At 35.0% G+C, this 20,589-nt stretch overlaps 1 protein-coding gene across 2 annotated transcripts in view; it reads right to left on the reverse strand.

Annotated features, from left to right (window-relative positions):
- PSMC6 (proteasome 26S subunit, ATPase 6) overlaps positions 1-20,589 on the reverse strand; it is a 35,901-nt gene that overhangs the window by 6,146 nt on the left and 9,166 nt on the right. For both annotated transcript variants that reach the window (XM_056811090.1, XM_001365010.5), the window contains 8 exons: positions 7,692-7,759; positions 7,248-7,362; positions 5,595-5,682; positions 4,645-4,706; positions 4,429-4,552; positions 3,745-3,806; positions 1,744-1,864; positions 1,558-1,638 (listed from right to left, as the gene is read on the reverse strand). In XM_056811090.1, coding sequence (XP_056667068.1) covers positions 1,558-1,638; positions 1,744-1,864; positions 3,745-3,806; positions 4,429-4,552; positions 4,645-4,706; positions 5,595-5,682; positions 7,248-7,362; positions 7,692-7,759 — 721 coding nt within the window. The remainder of the gene's footprint in view (positions 1-1,557; positions 1,639-1,743; positions 1,865-3,744; positions 3,807-4,428; positions 4,553-4,644; positions 4,707-5,594; positions 5,683-7,247; positions 7,363-7,691; positions 7,760-20,589) is intronic.

Raw genomic sequence — 20,589 nt, forward strand, 5'->3', positions numbered from 1 at the left:
TTAGTTTAAAATGTCCAACAGGAAGTTAGTGATGTGGAACTATTAGATACTAAGACTGGATATATAGATCAGGAGTAATATGTATCAAGATGACAACTACAGGGGCAGCTAGGTGGCTCAGTGGATTGAGAGCCAGGCCTAGAGATGGGAGGTCCTAGGTTCAAATCTGACCTCAGACACTTCCCAGCTGTGTGACCCTGGGCAAGTCACTTCACCCCCATTGCCTAGCCCTTACCACTCTTCTGCCTTGGAACCAATACACAGTATTGATTCTAAGTCGGAAGGTAAGGGTTTAAAAAAAAAAGATGACAACTACTAAATCCATGAGAGATAATATCACCAAGAGAAAACTTATAGAGAAAGAGGATACCAGATCCCTAACAATTACGGTGCATAATTGAACAATGAGGCAATAAAAGAGACTGAGTAGTCAGACAGAGAAATAGAAGAATGTCATGAAAACTCAGAAGAATGAGAGTATGATAGAGGTATTGTTCTAAAATGTTAAATGATGCAGAGAAGTTGAGAAGGTAAAGGACTAAGAAAAGGCAATTAGATTTACCTTGAGAGATAACTATTAACTTTAGAGAAAAAAGATTTAGTTTTAAGTTGGAAACCAGATTGCAAAGAGTTTAAAAGAGAATGAGAAAATAAGAAGCCAGATATACAGTTTTTTCTTAGGAATTTGGCTAAGACAAAAAGGCAGGATATAGGTTAATAGCATGAGTGGATGGAAGGATCTGGAGAACATTTTTAAGGAGAAAGGAATCTTGAGTATGTTCATAGGCAGCATAAATAAGATGGTACAGAGAAACTAACAAGGAAGAGAGGTGGGGTTTGAAGGAGGTAATCTAGTGAAGATTCAAGGGGATGGGATCAGAACTATCTCTTCATCAGATGCTAAAGAAAAAAAAGGAGGTCTCTCTCAGTAAAGTATGAGTTTAAAGGGTACAATGAGAGGCCCTTAGGGAAAAAGGAGTTAATGATCTTATAGGGAATAGGATAGGGAATCAACTTTGGAAGAATGAAGAATTGCACTGGGCATCTCCTCTCCCACCAGGCTGAATCGTTTTGGACTTCTTTGGCTTCTTCACCATGCCCCCCAAATTGGGTAGTTTTCCTTCACCCTCCTTGGCATTTTTCAGTCTTCTTTTGTCCCCATTAAACTCCTTGAGAACAGGAACTATCTTTTTCTTTATTGCATTTGTATGCCTAGAATGTTTAATATGACTTTGACCTTGTTGTAACCCTATGTTATTTGGTAACAGAATTTTAGCCAAATTACCAGGGGAAAAAAAGATACAGGTCAAGAATTATAAGCAATAAGCATATTTATATAAAGAAAAATCTGAGAGCTAAGGGAAAAGAAAAATGATGGAAATTTACATATTTATAATACTCAAAGGTAAATTGAGGTTAAAGGAGGCTTTATTTTTTATCTTTTTTTAGGCTATATATCTTTATATTTATATCTAGATATATAATAATAAGGTCCTGCTTGAAAAAATACTTTAATTTGCAAAATATGAAAAATTAAACTTTAGGTTATTTTCATACCTATTTCCCCATGTTTTGTGATAGGACCTGCATGAATCTTCAAAATGTCTAATCTTGCTTGTTCATTTGGCAAATCAATATCTGAAATTAATGAATGTTTGTTAATTTTAAAAAATGTTTAAAGAAAAAAAGAACCATATAAGGAAAAGAAAGGAAGATATTTTAAAAAGGAAATAGCTAACTTACGTATTTTTCTATCTAATCTTCCTGGACGCAACAAAGCAGGATCCAATGTGTCTGGTCTGTTTGTAGCCATGATCATTTTGACTCTGTGTAAAGTATCAAATCCATCCATCTGATTCAGTAACTAAGAACAAATTGCAAATACAGAATACTTTTTGGTCATTAAAAAAAAGAAAATGAAACATTGATATTTTATTTGCCTGATAGTTTGAAATGTCTTCCTCTAAACATTGAAGAGCTAAAATGGCATTAAGCCTAAACATCTATTTACTTACTTGTAATAATATGCAAATTTTACAAAGGAGGAAACTTTCTTCTTAAAGTATCATGAAAACAACAGAAAGGCTAATGCTACCATGAAAATTTCTGTCACAGCAGGCTTTCATACCTAAATACATATAAAAATAGAATCCCCTGCATGGGGTTCAAAAATTGTAAAACTAGATTTAACATTCTTGATATATATTAGTGCTCAGTTAGACATTTTGAGTAACACTAAAGCGAGTACTAAGGGCAAATTTATATAGGAGACATAAACACATATTGATTCATTCTTCAGAAAATCTGATATAAAGATTTCCTTCATATTTATATGAAAATGAATGTATAAAATACCATTTCCTTCTAAAGGCAGTAGTACACATGTAAGAATGGAAAGAAACCAAATATTTATATGGTTGAAAAAATCAATTTCACAGGAAGAAAATTATATTTTAAAACAAATTTTAAAATAAGTACATATCTTCCAAATTTGTCTATTAACTTATCAGATGGCTAACCCCATAAAAACAAATGAAAAATCTGGTCTAAGTTTTAAAACTCAAAGTGTTAAGGTACAATTTGTAATATAAGCTTTCCTCTTGAACTGGTTCAATTTATTTTAAAATTCCACTCCACTCTTATGAAGAAGCACAAATGCAGACATACGGTTAGTTAACAATCTATCTTACTGATGATCAATACTTTGTTCACTTTCTAACTGCTAAATTCAAATGCCTTTTACAGTCTTTTACACTCAACCTCAAAAGATGATCCTTTTGACTACTTTTTTCCTCCCAAGGAAGAAAGGAATGGAGAAGGCAAAGGAGTTGGCTTGAGAGGCAATCTATACTTCTCTTCTTACCTCTTTAACTGCTCTTTCTGTCTTTCTGCCACCCTTTAGGGTGTTGACCCTTGTCCTTTTCTTTTTTCCACTCCTTCTCTCTAGCTATCTCATTTACTCCTATGATTTTGACTACCATTTTTTTAAAATGATCTCTGGATCTAGGTACTTACTTCTTTTCCAAGTTCCAAAAGGATCTCTAAATATTCACAAGAAATCTTTACCTGACTCTTCTATCAAACAGTCAAAACTTATTATCCTGTTCCCTTTATTTGCTCCTACTCTTGATTTCAATATTTTTGTCAGCATCATCATTTGAAATCTTGTGATAAATATTTATTTGACTTATTTATAATTACTATGTTGGTATATTCCACATCCACAACCTCTCACATTCATCCCCTCTGGCACCACCCTAATCCAGACTCTCACAATATGTTTGGGCTATAACAGCAACTTCCTATCAGACCATGTGTATATCTTGCAAACAACTCCTCAAACACAAACTTGGTCATATCACTTCTTTGCTCAAAAAAATCTTCAGGGGCTTCCCTTTTAAAATGTTTCTATTATCACCAGTATTTTTGATACTCATGTTTACTTACAATAATGAAGCAGATGGAAAAATTGTTAGCTTTAAAATAACTAAAAAAAATTATAGCTCATTCTTTTGTCACCAATTCAACATCCTAAGATTAAATGTTTTACACATACAAAATTATCAAAATAGAATCAGACATTCATTGCAAATAAAAACTTGTTTTTAAAAATCAGTTTTGAAATCTGCATTGTGTAGTCAGTCTCCAAGTATGAAATTTTAGGAACTTTTAATGGTGTTCATTTTAATAATGTAAAATGTAAATAACAGACTTCCGCATAAGCCCATTTTTACAAAACTTTACCTCCATTAGGGTCCTCTGAATTTCTCTATCAGCTGAAGTACCCTCAGAAAAACGACGGCCACCTAAAGTGAATATAAGATTTAGAAATCCATATGTATTTTTATTTCCTTTAATTTCTAATTATTTACTAAAACCAAATTTATGTGGAATGTTACACTTAAGGATAAACAAGACAATTTTAAAAAGTTATATGGTCAAAGCTGAAACTAATATACAATCTTTAATTTTACATTTTGTCAAAGTTCCATAAACATAGGTTTGTCAGGGGCAGCTAGGTCTCAGGGGAGAAAGGACCAGTCCTGGAGACAGAGAAGAGCCTAGCTTCAAATATGGCCTCAGGCACTTCCTAGCTATGTGACCCCTGGGCAAGTAACTTAACCCTAATGGCCTAGCTGTTACACCATGCTTCTGCCTTGGAACCAATACTTAGTTATCAATTATAAGACAAAAGGTTAGGGTTTATACATATATATATACATATAAATACATACACATAAATAATTATTATTACACACACACACACACACACACACAGACGCTCATCAAAATAGCCAGAGAAGCTAAATATTTAATTCCCCTTATTCTACATAAGAAATAGAGGAGAAAAGTATCTAATTCCTTCAGAATTTCAATCAAATACTGTCGAACTAAGCCTTAAATAAATTTTAACTCAATTCATCTTACCAATAGCATCTATTTCATCCATGAAAATGATGCATGGTTGGTGATCCCTGGCATAATTAAACATTTCTCTGATCAAACGAGCACTTTCACCAATGTACTTGTCTACAATTGAACTGGATACAACCTGATGGAAGCACAAAGTAAAGTACAAAATAATAAAAGTACAAAAAACTTTTCACTGCAAAAACCATACAAATTATAAAGTACTTCCTTTACCTTTAAAAAATTGCAATCCAGTTGGCTAGCAACAGCTCTTGCCAAGAGTGTTTTTCCTGTTCCTAGGAAGGACATTTAGAAGGCCTCTGTTAGATGTGATTTTAATAAACTTACTAAATCCTAAATATCACAACATTCCATTTTTCATTTTCTTACACATAGGATCCTTCTCACAAGGACCCAACAAAAGTCCCAAACATAATTCTATTGCTAGCATCACACCAAAATATATTTATAGCAACGTCAATGTAACCCATTCATACTTTTACATGTACTTTGTTAAGACTTCTAGGCATGTTCAATAACTCATGGCCATGAAGACTCCAGAAAGCTACTCTCTCCCCATTACCCCTGACAAGCAGGGAAAGCAAGGAAAGGATTATAGTCTCTGAGTGAGGATAGATATTGTTGCCTCCTCATTTCTCTTAATTTGTCAGTTTCTCTGTTCTTCCTATAACTCCACAGCAAGAAAAGAAAGCATCTGCTTTCCCTTTGAACATCTGCTAGGCAGTGCAACTACTGCTACAGAAATGAAATACAAATGCTGTTATAATACTCTTGCAGGCTGTCAGGTGTCTGGGAACAGGGAGAACTCAACCCTCTGCTATAGCAGTAATATACTTCTTTGTTTAGGTTGTGTTCAAAAGACTAAGTCATAACAGTAAAGGGGAATAAACATGTACCATAAAGATGGCTAGTGGAAGATGTAGACAGCTGGAGAACTGTGTACTACTACTAATCAATGACTTCAAGGGCCTTAAGAAAAGATAGAAGCACTCTAGTGTAAATGAAATAAGAAAATATAATAAGGAACAGAGTTCTCTGGAATTCTCTGGAAATTTGAGGGTCTCCTTAAAAGCTCAAGGAAACATAAAGGTTTCTACTTAACTCAGAACACTTAAGCAGATCACAAAAATTGTGGCATATATAATAACAAAGTATATACTGACCTGGTGGTCCATATAGTAAACATCCTTTTGGAGGTATTATTCCTACACGCTGAAATAACTCAGGATTTGTAAGAGGCAATTCTATTACCTAAGAAATGAGTAAAAAGTAAAAAAACAAGGGGGGGGGGAGAGTATTAATAAAATAGCAGAAATGTTTTACTTTACTAAGAAGCTCTTTCAAAGAGACAGATATCATTATTATGTATAGCTGTTACTGAATATTTTATATTTGTATTTATTAAACAGAATTAAATATTTTAAAAGTTTAAATTTACCTGCAGAAACAAACATCAAGGCAGGAATATCAGAATATCATATTAACTATTTTGAAAACATAAAAGATTTAGAAAAGTAGGGAATTAATTGACTATACTGTTACAAAAGACCACCATTAAGAGCTACAAAGTTGGTATTTAAAATTCATTTTCCACATTAATTAACATTTATAATTTGGCCAATAGAAACAAGACAAGAGGAACTAAAAAACCTAGTATGCTCCTATGAATCATATTCTTATGCCAGCAGTTATTAAAAAAATGGCAATTATCAAAAGATTGGAAATCTGACAGTCTAAGTGCCAAGAGCATGAATAGTGCCAGCAAATAGGTTGCAAATGCTCAATATTCTAGCTCTTTCTTATGTAAGTAGAAGGCCAGTGAAAGAGGGAAGCTTTTAGCAATGGAAGCCCAATTTTATCCTTTGGCAGTCAGACCATTAATTCAATAGCAGATGGTATCTTGGGTACCATGTCTCAAGTCAAATCTCAAGCTGAATGGCAGCAGTTTTCAAACTGTTTTTTGGCACAGTATTTTCCTTTGTCCTGAGGAAACCTGACACACTGTGGGAGAGCTAGAAGACTTATACCTAGGCATAAGAATGTGACTGTCAATTACATACAATTTGAAGCATAACTAGCAAAATACAGGCATATTAGGTGTGCTTTGGTCCACCCTTTGAGTAAAATTGTTCAGTGGATTCTTTCTATTACATAGGCATTAAATTAAATTTTATTGTACTATCACAGAGTTTTAATAGGTGGCTAATAGGTGGAATAGGTCTTGAACTCTTAACAGACATCAGGGATAGAGATTAGGAAATGTGGAAACAAATTATAATGAAATCAACAGGAAAATGCGAGTCACTTTACAATTTTTCAAGAACAATCCATTTTGTAAATCAAAATAAATCTATAGCTGACTCCACCGTTAAGAGGCTAACATGATTTTTTAAATTTTGGGCATGACTTGTAATTTCAGGGTAGGAAGCTTCTGGCAATGTAGGCTAGCACCTACTCTGCAACTTACTTTTTATAAAGTGCTCTCTGAGGCCGAGATATAAGGTGACTTGTCCAGTGTCACATAGCTACTGCATACCAGAAGTCAAGATATCATGTTACTTCTTGTATGATAGTTAACATTTAGGTTTTTTCCCCCTTTCCTTCATCAGAGCCAAAGAAGACACTCTTTTTTCTGCTATTTGTCTATAAATAATCTATCACTAATCATTTCAATTAGTCTTCTTCTCTCATAACTTAATTGGTTCATTTTAAATACCACCATCTATTAACACTAATCTGTCATACTATTACCTTCTTTCAGATATCCTAAAACCATCACTATTTAATCTTAACTTCTGAAAAAAGCTATTCAGTACCTCTCTTAATTCTCTGATTTGTTCAGAGAGCCCTCCAATCTCTGAATAAGAAACATTCCCAGGGTCCTCATGAGACATATTGTAAACCAGCGGATCAACTTCTCTTGGCAAGTATCTGTAATGTTAAGATAGGTATATTTATTTTAAAAGATACATTTTCTTTCAATCAACAGACGTTTTGTCAGGGACTCATTTATGAATAAATTACTAAAGGGATAATGGCTTTAAAATATACAAATAAATAGTAATTTAATTATTACATCCTCATTACAAGCTAGAATTCTGTAGATCCATTTATCCATTTAAATGGTAATAATGCAAATTAGTAAAAAAAAAAAGGAATGATCTATTTTTTAAAAATGTGATCAAGATCATAAATTATTTTCGCTAAAACTTCATCTTCACGAAAATAAAAGGATATACAATATGAATTTTGAAGCCTACCTCATAATAGTTAGTGTAGTCATATCCAGAGCAACTCTTGTCCCTGGCTTCAGCTTACTTTTGTCAAGCTAATTTTGGAAAGTAAAAATATGATTAAAAAATAAAACATTAAATCAGACAAAAATAAATACAACCTATGGGGGCAGTAAAAAGCAAATTTTAGAAATAATTTCAATGTATCTCCCACTCCAAATGGCAGCTTGAAGTAGCTGCTAGAAAGCCAGTGTCAGATTCAGAAAAATCTGAGTTCAAGCCTTGCCCCTAACATATACTGCCTATTTAACCATGGGTAAATTTAACTACTCAGTACCCCTGAAAATTCTCTAAGAAAATGACAAATGGTTGCTGATAATTATAATGGCTAATATTTATAAAATAGTAAAGGACTGCAAAGCCCTTTACACATATTGTCTCATTTGATCCTAATAACTATATGAGGTAGTAATGGAGAGGTGCTATTATTGCCTTCATTATACAGATGAGGAAACTTGCCCAACATCGCACGACTAATATGTGTTCCTAACTCTTTAATTCTCTATCCATTATCTCATGCAACATCAATCTGGATTAGTAAAATCAATTGCCTCAAAGAGTTCTCAATATATAATTATAGGTCAAGACAAAAATACTAATTCTCTACTTTCTATATATATTGAACTCCTTTGTACTACACAAACTTGTGCCACTGAAATAATTTTAATGGTAATGCCACAGAATTGACAAATTTATCCTTCTCAACAACAAAATTCTTGAGAATTGGAGGATTCTGATATAAGGAGGATTTTGATGTAAGGTCAACTAGTACAAATTCTTAATTTTATAGATGATGAAGCTGAGCTGAAGCAAGAATAAGTACCAATGTAAAATAAGTACTAAATACTCTTTCCTTTGAACCACAATGCCATAACTTTATTACTATAGTATTTTAGTTACTGAATTTGAAAAAAATTATAACTATTTCCCAGGGTACATTTTTTTCTCTAAAGTAACATTTTGCAAAATTTAGTTAGATAAAAATAATGTACATTTTCTCTTTCAATAGATTTTCTAAGTTGAATTTTTCAAAATCTTGCAGTAAATCTTTCACCTTAAAATAAGACTAAAAACAAAATAGCCTAAGACTGTTGCAAAGAACAAGACTGAAGTCCCTCACCTACTTGTATCATCTCCTACACCCCAAAGCCTAATAGCACAATATTTTTCCATTTGTAAACTGATTCTTTTCATATTTTCTCTACTGGGACAATTAGAGAAATAAAGATAGTCCAAATGAATTTAAGCTTTCTAGAAATTCTCTAGTATAGCTCTTTTATATGTCAGTAAATCTGGTGACAAGCTGAATGACAATAGAGATTTAAGCAAAAAGGCTTAAGGTGACAGAAAATTAACCAGAGAAGGAGAAAGAAGAGAACTGAAGGACTTGTATAATTGAAAATCTGTTACCCTAAAAAAGAACTACATTTCCTGGGGGCCCACTTATTTTGTATCCCTTTTATTCCTTTATTTCTAATGATCATGAATAAATCTCCTAAAATATAATATTTTTTATTATTGAGATCTAATTTTAATTTTTATAGACTAGAACAGAAGTTAAGGTGGAAAATGAAGTTGAAAAGATAGGATAAAAGGTTATATAAGATTTTATTACTTACATGAACTTGAATAAGTCATTTGGCCTTTCTTATTTCAATTACTTCATCTAAGGTCTCTTTCAGATCTTAATCTGTGATCCTAAATTAGGGTGTGGCTATCAAGAAATTAATAATGGCATCCTTAAGGAAGAATGAATGATATATCTCATCCAAAGATTCCCATAAGGAACCTTTACCAGGACAACAGAGAATGCAGAGAAAGTACAGTCAGCAATCTGAACAGAGACTAGGATGTTTCTATTTTTGCCACAATTAAGTAAGACTTTATAGGTTGTAAAAGAGAATACCCGTCCACCATGAAGATAATCAGGAAGAATAAATTGTTCCTGAGGAATACGAAAGATTTTAACATGAAAACAGTGAAAAAATAATCTAAAGAAGCAGCGGCAAATCCTGACGTTTGTCTAAATATTGAAGATGGGACAAACGTGACGGAAGAAAAAGGGAAAAAGCACCTACCATTGAACTTAAATGATCTCCCCAAGGAAAAAGGAAGCAAACCTTCAGGAAAAGAAGCTTCAGATACTTGTCCTCTAAGGAAAGGATATGATTTCATGAGTGCTATCAGCATAGTAAAATAGAAAGATCAATAGCTCTGTAGTTAAAGAAGCAAGGTTCAAATCTGACCTCTGACATTAGTTGAATGACCTTGGACAAATCATTTATACTCCCTGGACCTCATTTTCCTCGCTTGTAAAATGAGGTGATTGCACTAGACATCTTCTCAAATTACTTTCAACTCTAGTTCTATGATTCTACTTCAAGGAGAGTGACCATCCAGTAAGGTCAAGAACTGACCCTATGAAGAAGAAAACTGATGAGTAATGATGTTGAGTGACTCCCTGACATAAGAACAGAAAAGGCTGCTTTCTTCCTTATTTGTGTTTTCTAGGGATGTGCCAAACATCTTATCCTTAACAAATATGATTAGCACTACCTACTGTGTGAAGGAAATTTACTCTTCCTCTCTCTCCTGGGGTTGTACACTTGACCTCATCTCCTACTGATGATTTGACCCAGAGGTCAGGACTGTGTGAAGTAAATCATTGGGTGAATTGAGTCACGAAGGTAGAATGACCTGAAAAATGTAGCAGTAGATCAAGAGATCACTAGGTGGGGGCAGGGTCATCTTCCCTGCAATGTCCCTGGACCGCTCTCCTCCATGTGGCACAGGCAAAATAGAAAGTCATAGTTGGCTCCTGGGATATGACATATGATAGTGGGCAGAGAGGAGATTTAATAAACTAAGGCAAGAACAGATTTCGCTCTCTTCTCTTCTGGGTTTGCTGCTGACTGGACCTGCCTGTGGATAGTGGTAAACTATTTATCTTTTTCCTATTTTTCCATCTTTCCCCCTACTGCTTTTGCTTGAATACAAATTATTAATTTAAGTCCAGTCTTATAATGTTCAATCTTAACTACTGTTAAAAAAAAAAACCCACAGGAATAAATAATACTGCTAAAGATCATGAAGAATTGAGCAAATAAATTAAAGGGGATAGGAGGTGAATGTCCCACAGCTGCCAGCAGAAGAAAAGGGTCTTGAAAGAAAAAGGCAAATTTGGGGGGAAACAAATGATATTTACATTGTACTCTCCCCTCCTTAAGTTTCAGATATGTATGTCTTTTAAACCTAACATGATTTCATAAAATGAAATCCAACATTTCTTTATTAAAAAACAATAGTTGTACAGATTGCTTTTAGAAGACCTTAATTTTAAGCAGTTCCAAAAAGGATAATTTTCATTTTGAATTTGGGCCACCTTTCTTCAATTTGCTATAAGTCACTTTTAACCCAACAGCACTCATACTAATTAGTGGAATCTGATTTGTTGCAAGGTCCTGTATTATTTTTTCTGTCCCAAAAGACCAAGTCATATATTGTGGCTCCAGGACTCCCAATTTGACAAAAACAGGGGTGATCAAACCTGGGTGCTTATGTGGTCATGTGGTCAGCTCAAGCCAGGGGTTAGTACCCACTACTGCCAAGGAGTAAGGAAAGTACGTGTTCCTGTAAAGTAGTTTTAGAAAGTATGTAAAGCACTCTCCATACACACACACACACACACACACACACACACACACACACACACACACACACACACACACACACACACACACCATTTGAAGTTCACAATAATCATGTGAGCTTGGTACAAGAATTATTATCCAATTTTACAAGTGAGGAAACTGAAGCAGAGATATTTAGTGCCAGAAGAAGAATGAGCCCAGTTCTTCCTTACTTGAAGTTCAAAACCCTATCCTCTATGACATTGCCATTTCAAAGGGAATAGCCATTTAAATTATGGAATGAGAAGAGGATATAGGATTCTGGAAAACAACCTAAAGTAGAATACTGACAGGCTCCTAGCTAGGGAGTAAGTGTACTAAACAAGGGCTAATGTTTGTGTAGTCTAAACAAAAAGCGGAAAGAAGATGGAAGAGTGTAGCACGATATAAAGGGTCAGTGTTGACACTGAAGTCATGAGGACCTGGGTTTCTATGGTGCCTCATGTGATTATCAACTCTTGACTCTGGGAGAGCCTCTCTGAGCCTCATTTTCCTCCTATACTAACAGGTAAATAATGATACCTGTAGTACCTAACTTACAGTGTCTACTATAGGGATAAAATTTGATCATGTAAATAAAGCATTGGTAAAGCCTTAATTTATTACAAAAATGTTGTTATACCATACAAAAAATAACAGAAACACCCATATTCTTAGGAAATATGCAAAAGAAAATTTCCCCTTACAACTATGTGTAACCTGGTATGGGGCCCAGAAGCCAGGACAGTGTGAGGGAAATTATTGGGTAAATTAGTTCACCAGAGTAGAACAGCAGCCAGAAAAATGGAGCAATAAAGCCAAGAATATTGAGAGACCAGGAGGACAAGATGATTTCCCCTGGATGGCACAGGAAAATTAGAAAGTATAGTTGACTTCAGAGAAGTCACATGTAAGAGTAAGGGGGCAAATAAACCCAAAGACTCCAGCTTTTGGGACAAGAACTATTTGACAAAAATTGCTTGGAAAATTGGAAAACAATATGGGAAAAATTAGGTTTAGATCAACATTTTACACCCTATACCAAGATAAATTCAAAATGGGCAAATGACTTAAATATAAAGAATGAAATAATAAATAAATTAGGTGAACATAGAATAGTAACACCTGTCAGATCAGTGGGAAAGGAAGGAACTGAAGACCAAGCAAGAGACAGAGAATATTGCAAAATGTAAAATGAATGACTTTGATTACATCAAATTTAAAAAGTTTTGTACAAACAAAACCAATGCAACCAAAATTAGAAGGAAAACAACAAACTGGGAGAACATTTTTAATAACAAAACTCTCTGACAAAAGTTTAATTTCCCAAATATATAAGGAACTAAGTCATTGTACAAAAAAAAAAATCAAGCCACTCCCCAATCAACAAATGGTCAAGAGACGTGAATAGGCAGTTTTCACATGATGAAATCAAAACTATTAATAAGCACATGAAAAAGTGTCCTAAATCCCTCCTGATTAGAGAATGCAAATTAAAACAACTCAGAGGTACCACCTTACACCTAGCAGACTGGCCAATTATGGCAGAAAAGGAAAGTAATAAATGTTGGAAGGGATGTACAAAATTGGGACACTAATACACTTCTGGTAGAGTTGTGAATTAGTCCAAGCATTCTGGAGGGCAATTTGGAACTATGCGCAAAGGGCTTTAAAAGAATGCCCACCCTTTGACCTAGCCATACCATGGCTGGGTTTGTACCCCAAAAAGATAATAAGAAAATAATACTTGTACAAAAATATTTACAGTCATGCTTTCTGGTAGCAAAAAACTGGAACATGAGGGGGTGTCCATTGATTGGGGAATAAATGAATAAATTGTGGTATATGTTGGTGATGGAATATTATTGTGCTGAATGGAATAAAGAAATGGAGGAATTCCCACATGAACTGGAAAGACCTCCAGGAATTGATGCAAAGTGAAAGGAGCAGAACCAGGAGAACATTGTACACAGTATACATTGTGGCACAATCAAATGTAATAGACTTTTCTATTAGGAGCAATGCAATGATTCAGGACAATCCAGAGGAACTTAGAAAAAAGAATGCTGTTCACATCCAGAGAAAGAACTGTGGAAACGGAAATGCATTAGAAAAATGTTATCAAAAATGTAGTGCAATAGGGAAATGATTGGGGTTTTGATCTGCTCTACTGCAGATATGAAAAACAAGGAAATAGGTTTTGAACAATGACCCAGTGGAACTGCTTGTCAGCTTGGGGGGGGGGGGGGGAATGAGGATCATGAATCATGTAACCATGGGAAAATATTCTAAATTTTAAAAAATTTTGAGGGTTGAGAATAGGTTTGATAAACAGAGGCCAAGGTAGATTTTGGTCTCTTTACTTCCATCTTGTGGTGCTGTCTGTGAGTATAGCTAGAAGGCCCATTCTGTTGGCCTTAGGATAGCCAGCTAAGTGCAGCAATAAGGAAATTACCTAGGGGGCAGCTGGGTGACTCAGTGGATTGAGTCAGGCCTGAAGATGGGAGGTCCTAGGTTCAAATCTGGCCTCAATACACTTCCCAGCTGTGTGATCCTGGGCAAGTCACTTAACCCCCATTGCCTAGCCCTTACCACTCTTCTGCCTTGGAGCTATACACAGTATTGACTCCAAAACAGAAGGTACGGGTTTAAAAAAAAGATGGAAATTACCTTTTATAGCTCTCTATTTTTTATAACTCCTCCTACTTCTAATTTAATACAATTATTATTTTACAGACAGTCTATTAATTTTAATCTTTACAGAAATAAACCCCAATAAAGGAGCTAGTCATAATAAGACCCATGTATATTTTATCTGCAAATTCACAAAGTATAGGTAACAAATGAATTACCATATCTAGATACTAACATTATGAGAAAAGATTGCCTTCACAAGGGTCACCAATTTGCTGGGCCCAAAACTATACCTATAGCCTTGGAAAGATATGTATTATTCAGACAGAACAGATTTGAAAATAAAGGGGCAGAAAGAATAGCACTGTAAATTAAAATATGCTCACATGAGGAACTCCAGGAATCAAAAGGGGTTAAAAAGTAGTTAAACACAAGATGCTTAAGCACTAATAATAATTGGTTAAACCCCAATAAAAACAGAAGGGATGTTGTAATTGAAGAAAAATGAATTATAATTATAGAAAACTGAAATCTACATATCCAGTCCTAATTTGTGTGTTGTAGCTTCACATCTTCTTTTTCACAGGCATCTCAGATTGAAAATATCTAAAAAAACAGTTGTTTCCCCAAAATATATTTCTCCTGGAAAACTTCCCCTTTTGAGGATACCAACATCCTTTTTGTTACCCAACCTTTGAATGATCTGTAATAGTTCTCTTTCCTTTATTTCCCAATATCTAACAATACTGGTTGATTCTACCACCAAAATATCTTTTGCATCAATCTCTCTCCATTCACAGAGCTACTACTCAGCTTGAGTCCTCCGTGACTTTTTTGCCCAGATTATAATGGCATTCTAGTTAGCTATCTTGTTTCCACTCTTGTTCTCTCCAATCCATCCTCCCCACAGTGGACAAAATTGATATTCTAAAACAAAGATTTGACTATCTCACTCCTCTACTAAAATTAAAACTATAAATAAAATCTTTAGACTAGTCATGAAAGCCCTTTATAATCTATCTATCTGGTCTTAATTCATATTAGAGCCTTTGAAATTCCATTCTTACCAAATAGGGCCTACAATATATTTATAATACACAACTTTAGCCTACAATATATTTCCAATACACAACTTTACATCGCCTCTATGCAGATTCTCATTCATGATTATAAAGAACTCTTTCCTCAACTTCTTAGAATCCCTAACTTTCTTCAAAGTCCAGTCCCTCCACAAGGCCTATTCTGTTCTCAACTGCTAATGCCCCTATCTCTGGGAATTACTTTGACCTCATATCCTTGAACTTTTTTTTTTATTTTGATATAACTGACTTTTTCTTTGTGATCCTACACAATTTATTTTATGCACTTACAAACAGTCTGAGAAGGAGGTTCATGGGTTTCCCCAGACTGTTAAAGGGACTGATGACACAAAAAGAACAAATGAACACAAGAGCACATTTTTGTTTGTCAAACCCAAAGATCTCAATTACTAGGTTGCTGTTTTGCAGTTTTTTAGTTTTATATGACTTTTTATAACCCCATTTGGGATTTTCTTGGCAAAGATACTGGAGTGGTTTATCATTTCCCTTTTCCAGCTTATTTTACAGATGAGGAAATTGAGATAAACAGGAGTAAGTGACTTGAAAGGGGTTACACAAGTGGTCTTAACTTGGGAAGATGACTATTCCTGACTCCAGGCCCAGCACTTTATCCGTTGTGCCACCTAGCTGCCCAGTAACTAGGTAAAGATTCAAAACTGGACAAAAACTGCTGGGCAACCTGGAAAGCAATATGGAAGAAATTAGGTATAGACAAACCACATACCAATATACAAAATGGAGAAAGTGACTTAGAAAATTTAATCTAAGAGGGGTAATATAAATTGACTAGAGAAGCAAAGAAGAAATGACTTTCCAGATTTATGGACAGGAACCAAACAAGAGATAGGGAGGATCTCAGAAGGTAAAATGAATCATTTTCATTACATACATTTTAAAAGATTTTACACAAACAAATCCAATTCAGTTAAAATGAGAAGGGAAACAGTTAACTGGGGAAAATATCTTTGCAATTAGATTTTCAGATAAATATTTCAAATCCAAGATATATAAGGAACTGATACACATTTTTAAGACTATGAGTAATTCCTCAATACTTTAACAGTCAAAAGCCATTTCCTAATAGTTAGTCAAAGATTATAAAGAAACAGTTTTCAAAGGAAAAACATCCAATTTACCAAGAACATCTGAAAAAATGTTTTAAATTACTAATAGAGAAATGCAAATTAAAGATTCCACCTCAAACACATACACCTATTAGACTGACAAAGATGACAAAAGAGAAATGTGATAAATGGTGGAGAGATAATGGGAAGACAAGCACACTGAAAAACAATTTGGAACTATGTCCCCAAAATTAACAAATAGCATAACCCTTTGGACTATCACACTAGTAAGTGTATTCCCCACCCCCACCCCTTTTATAAAAATAGCAGTTCTTTTTTGTAGTGACAAAGAATTGGAAACTAAGGTGGCATCCTATGCAGGAAAAGCTAAATTCATTATGGTATATGAATATAAGGGAATATATTATGCCATAAAATGATGAAATTAATGACTTTAGAGAAAATTAGGAACATTTTATGAACTAATGCAGACTAAAAACAATTTATATAACAAAAGATAAGAGAAAAACAAGCTTGAAAGATTTTTAGAACTCCAAATGACACAATAATGAACAAGTTCAAAGTAATTTAAGATGACACAAATCATTCACAGAGAGATGTACATTTTCATTCATTATTAATGTAGGAATTTGTTTTGCCAGACAACGGAAGCATGTACTGAAGGCTTTTTTCTCAGGTTTTAAAAAGTTACTCAAATAGGAGAGTGGAGGGCCACATGTTGGGAATATTTGAAAGATTTTGGAGGTAATTATTATTATTTTTTAAACCCCATACCTTCTGTTTTAATATTAATTCTAAGACAGAAGAGTGGCAAGGGCTAGATAATTGGGAGTTCAATGACTTACCCAGGATGACATAGCTAAGACATGTCTGAGGTCACATTTGAAACAGGTTGTCCTGACTCCAGGCCTAATGTTGTTTCAACTGTATTACCTAGTTGCCCCCAGATTAATTACTAGAAGGACATTTGTGCAACATTTATTTCAGTATAGAAAATAAGTAGAACATTTTTTCATACATTCCCATGTTAATAAACTGGAGAGTATCGAAGGATAACAAGGATTCAAGATCAAGCCATAATGTTTAGGTGAAGGTTAGTTGAAGCAACTAGAGGACAGAGATCAAAACTGATTTCACTGATATAGGAAACTCCTATATATAAATAAATTCCCATTATCAATGAGGATTAGCATGTTGCTCTGCAATTTTCTCTCATCTTAGAGAGTTACCTAGAATACTAAGAAATTAAGTGATTTGCCTAGGGCCAAATAGCCATTATGTGTAATAGGCAAAACTTGAAAGTAGGTCTTCCTAGTTCTGAGTTCAGTTCTCTAGCCACTATTACATGATACCTCTATTGTTGTGGATCCATGACATTTGTCTTTAAGAACATGAAAAGCTTTACATGAAAAAGTGTTTGTACTTTTCTATTTGGTCCCATGGAATCAATCATTGCAGATTTTGTTTCAACATCAGGAAAATTTTCTAAACAATCTAAGTATGCTATGCCTTAAAGAGATAGTGATTTTGGGGCAGCTAGGTAGCACAGTAAAGAGTGGTAGGCCTAGAGCAGGGAGGACCCAAGTTCAAATCTGATCTCAGACACTTCCTAGCTATGTGACCCTTAGCAAGTCACTTGACCTCAATTGCCTAGGCCCTGCCACTCTTCTGTCTTAAAAATGATATTAAGAAAGAGGGTAAGGGTTTAAAAAAAAAAAAGATAAGTGAGTTCCCCTTCTTCAAAAGAGGCCACCAATGAAAAACTAGGTGAAACTGTTGGGAATGAGGATTATTCTGAAGTACTTCCAAATTCTTACAAAAAGAACTCAAATCAATTACAGAATCTTAAAGTTAGTTTTATCTTACTATTTTCAAATGACTGTCAAATAAAGTAAAATCTTTTTAAGATATTTGTCTTTGTTATGAGATCTAGGATTATAGCTTAATATCAATGTACCATATGAGAATAATGTGGATTGTGAATTTAAAAAGCTCTATAATTGTTAAATGAAAGAATTTATAATTTTAAAACACAAGTTCTTATTTCAATAAGACAATGTCCTTTCACTAGTCTGATGGTGCTGTGCTTTCACTAGTGCTTGCCATTTCAACAATTTAATAGAAAAATGCAGTGTTGTACAGTGGTCACAAATTGACAGTCCTAGAAAGCTGAAAACTACCCCAGCTGTGACCCAGCACTATGGTCAAGAATGGGATGACCCTACGGCTCGCCTACAACAATAATAAACTCTAATTGGTCAAAGAAATTTTTTCAAAAACTTGGACCTGGCAATGTTACTCCCCTACAAAATCTTCAGTGGCTTCCTATTACTTCTAAGATTAACTTTAAACCCCTCTGCATGGCATGTAAGGCTCTTTCCTACCTGGCTCCTTCTTAACTTTCCCAATCTTCTTATATTTTACTTGCCTCTCATGGTAATGAGCAGTATCCTAACTAACTCCTGCTCCCATACAAGTTAAGCTAGATTTTCTGGAAAAGGTATTTAATAAATCCTTAAGACTTGGCTGGCTCAGAGGACTAAAGGCTTAAGCTATTGCATAAGGAGTTCCATTGGCCTTCCTTCTAATGGTTGGCTAGCGGATCACAAAGGGCAACTAATGGTATCCTCAAGTGCCTATGCTTACTGAATATCTTTCTACTGTGGCTGAGTGAATTTCTTTTTATTAACTGTTGAATGACCTAAGATTGTTTCATCAAACCTAAATTACTAGGGCATGGGCCTGAGTCAGGCACATGATGATCTTGAAAAGGGATGAACAGGGAAAAGAAGGGAGAGATAGTCCTTTCCTTACCTCTCCCCATTCCTGGGAAAATTATAGAGTAAATTGCCCATGGTCATGAAACACAAAGCGAAGGTGTTCTACTTTTAAAAATTACATCCTACAGAGAATTTTGGTAAACTACCTTTTAAGCCCATCTGCTACCTGCTGCTATTCTTGGGCTACTAGCTGGTAACAACCCTCCTTATTCTATGGATTTTCTCAGTCTCAGTTTCCCTTCAAAGAAACTAGGAGGAATTGAATTTGGGGGGAGAACCAAAAGCAGTGATTTTCACCTGATATACCTTAAGAATTAGACTTGCTCTGCCTTACTAGAACTGTCCTGCAATGGTCATTATCAATTAAGTACCTCAGAGGAAACCTACCAAAAGAAGGCCCCACTCAGCTTTGAGAGTCATATTTTAGGTGAAAGGGGAAAAGAACTATTAGATTTTGAATGGCTTTTTAGAAATTACAAAGCAACTAAATAGATAAGCAGCAGTTTTGTGCTGATTGTAGAATCAAACCAAACAGCTGAAAGTGGCAAGAGGGACCTCAATAGTGAATACAAACCAAGGCTTGTCAAACAATAATGCTGAAGAAATTCTATGGTTTTTGTTTTCTCTCCTAATTTGGCACTTATGAAACCAAAGGGAATTCTACCATGTGGTCTTTGTTTTGAATCTTTGGTATAAACTACAGAGGGAAAAAGAAATTTTCAATTTTCCCTAGGAGTCCAGAGATTTTTCAAGAATTGGGGTTATAGACAAATGTTTCAATTGAACCCTTGTTAATTTGCTGAGAACAGGCAGGGGTGCTGCAACAGTTTTAAAAGATTCTACTTTCACTCTCCATTATGGACTATTCTCTTTCTAAAGATTCCAGGAAGAATCTCCTGTAGATCTTGGGCCCCAGGTGCTCTTTCCCACCTTGCTACCTAGGTGAGCCTGAGCTAGGCATTTTTAATTTTGGTGGCAGATGTCAGGGGATCTTGTATACTTCAATGAGTTACAAGTGGTAGTAGAAGTAATTTCTTGTCTTTTTTTAAACCCTTACTTTCTGTCTTAGAATCGATACTGTGTATTGGTTCCCAGGCAAAAGAGCAGTAAGGGCTAGGCAATAGGGGTTAAGAGACTTCCCCAGGGTCACCCAGCTAGGAAGTATCTGAGGACATATTTCAACCTAGGACTTCCCATCTCTAGGCCTGGCTCTCAATCCACTGAGCCACCCAACTGCCCTAGTAGAAGTAATTGCTGTACTGAACAGTATGACTACTGACAGGAAGGGAAATCCAAGCCCTGACATAATTGGTCAGGCATCTGGAAATTCCTGAGCCACATGGGACTATGGTGCATGACTTCATCAACTATGGTAGATTGTCAGGGGATAAGCTAATGTACCAGAGTCAGCATAGGAGAGTAGGCTCCAGAAGTAGGAGCACCCATGTACATCTAGCATTAGGGGGGTGGGGGAAGTACTGGCCTACAGCAAATCTTTTCTTAGAGAGGCAGGCCTACCATATAATAGGGCATAGTCAGGCTCAAGTACTAATAGCCCAACAAGATTTAGGGCAACATTTTATCTAAAAAAAGGAAAG

Source organism: Monodelphis domestica, chromosome 1, assembly GCF_027887165.1.
Source record: "Monodelphis domestica isolate mMonDom1 chromosome 1, mMonDom1.pri, whole genome shotgun sequence".
In the NCBI taxonomy this organism is placed as follows: domain Eukaryota; kingdom Metazoa; phylum Chordata; class Mammalia; order Didelphimorphia; family Didelphidae; genus Monodelphis; species Monodelphis domestica.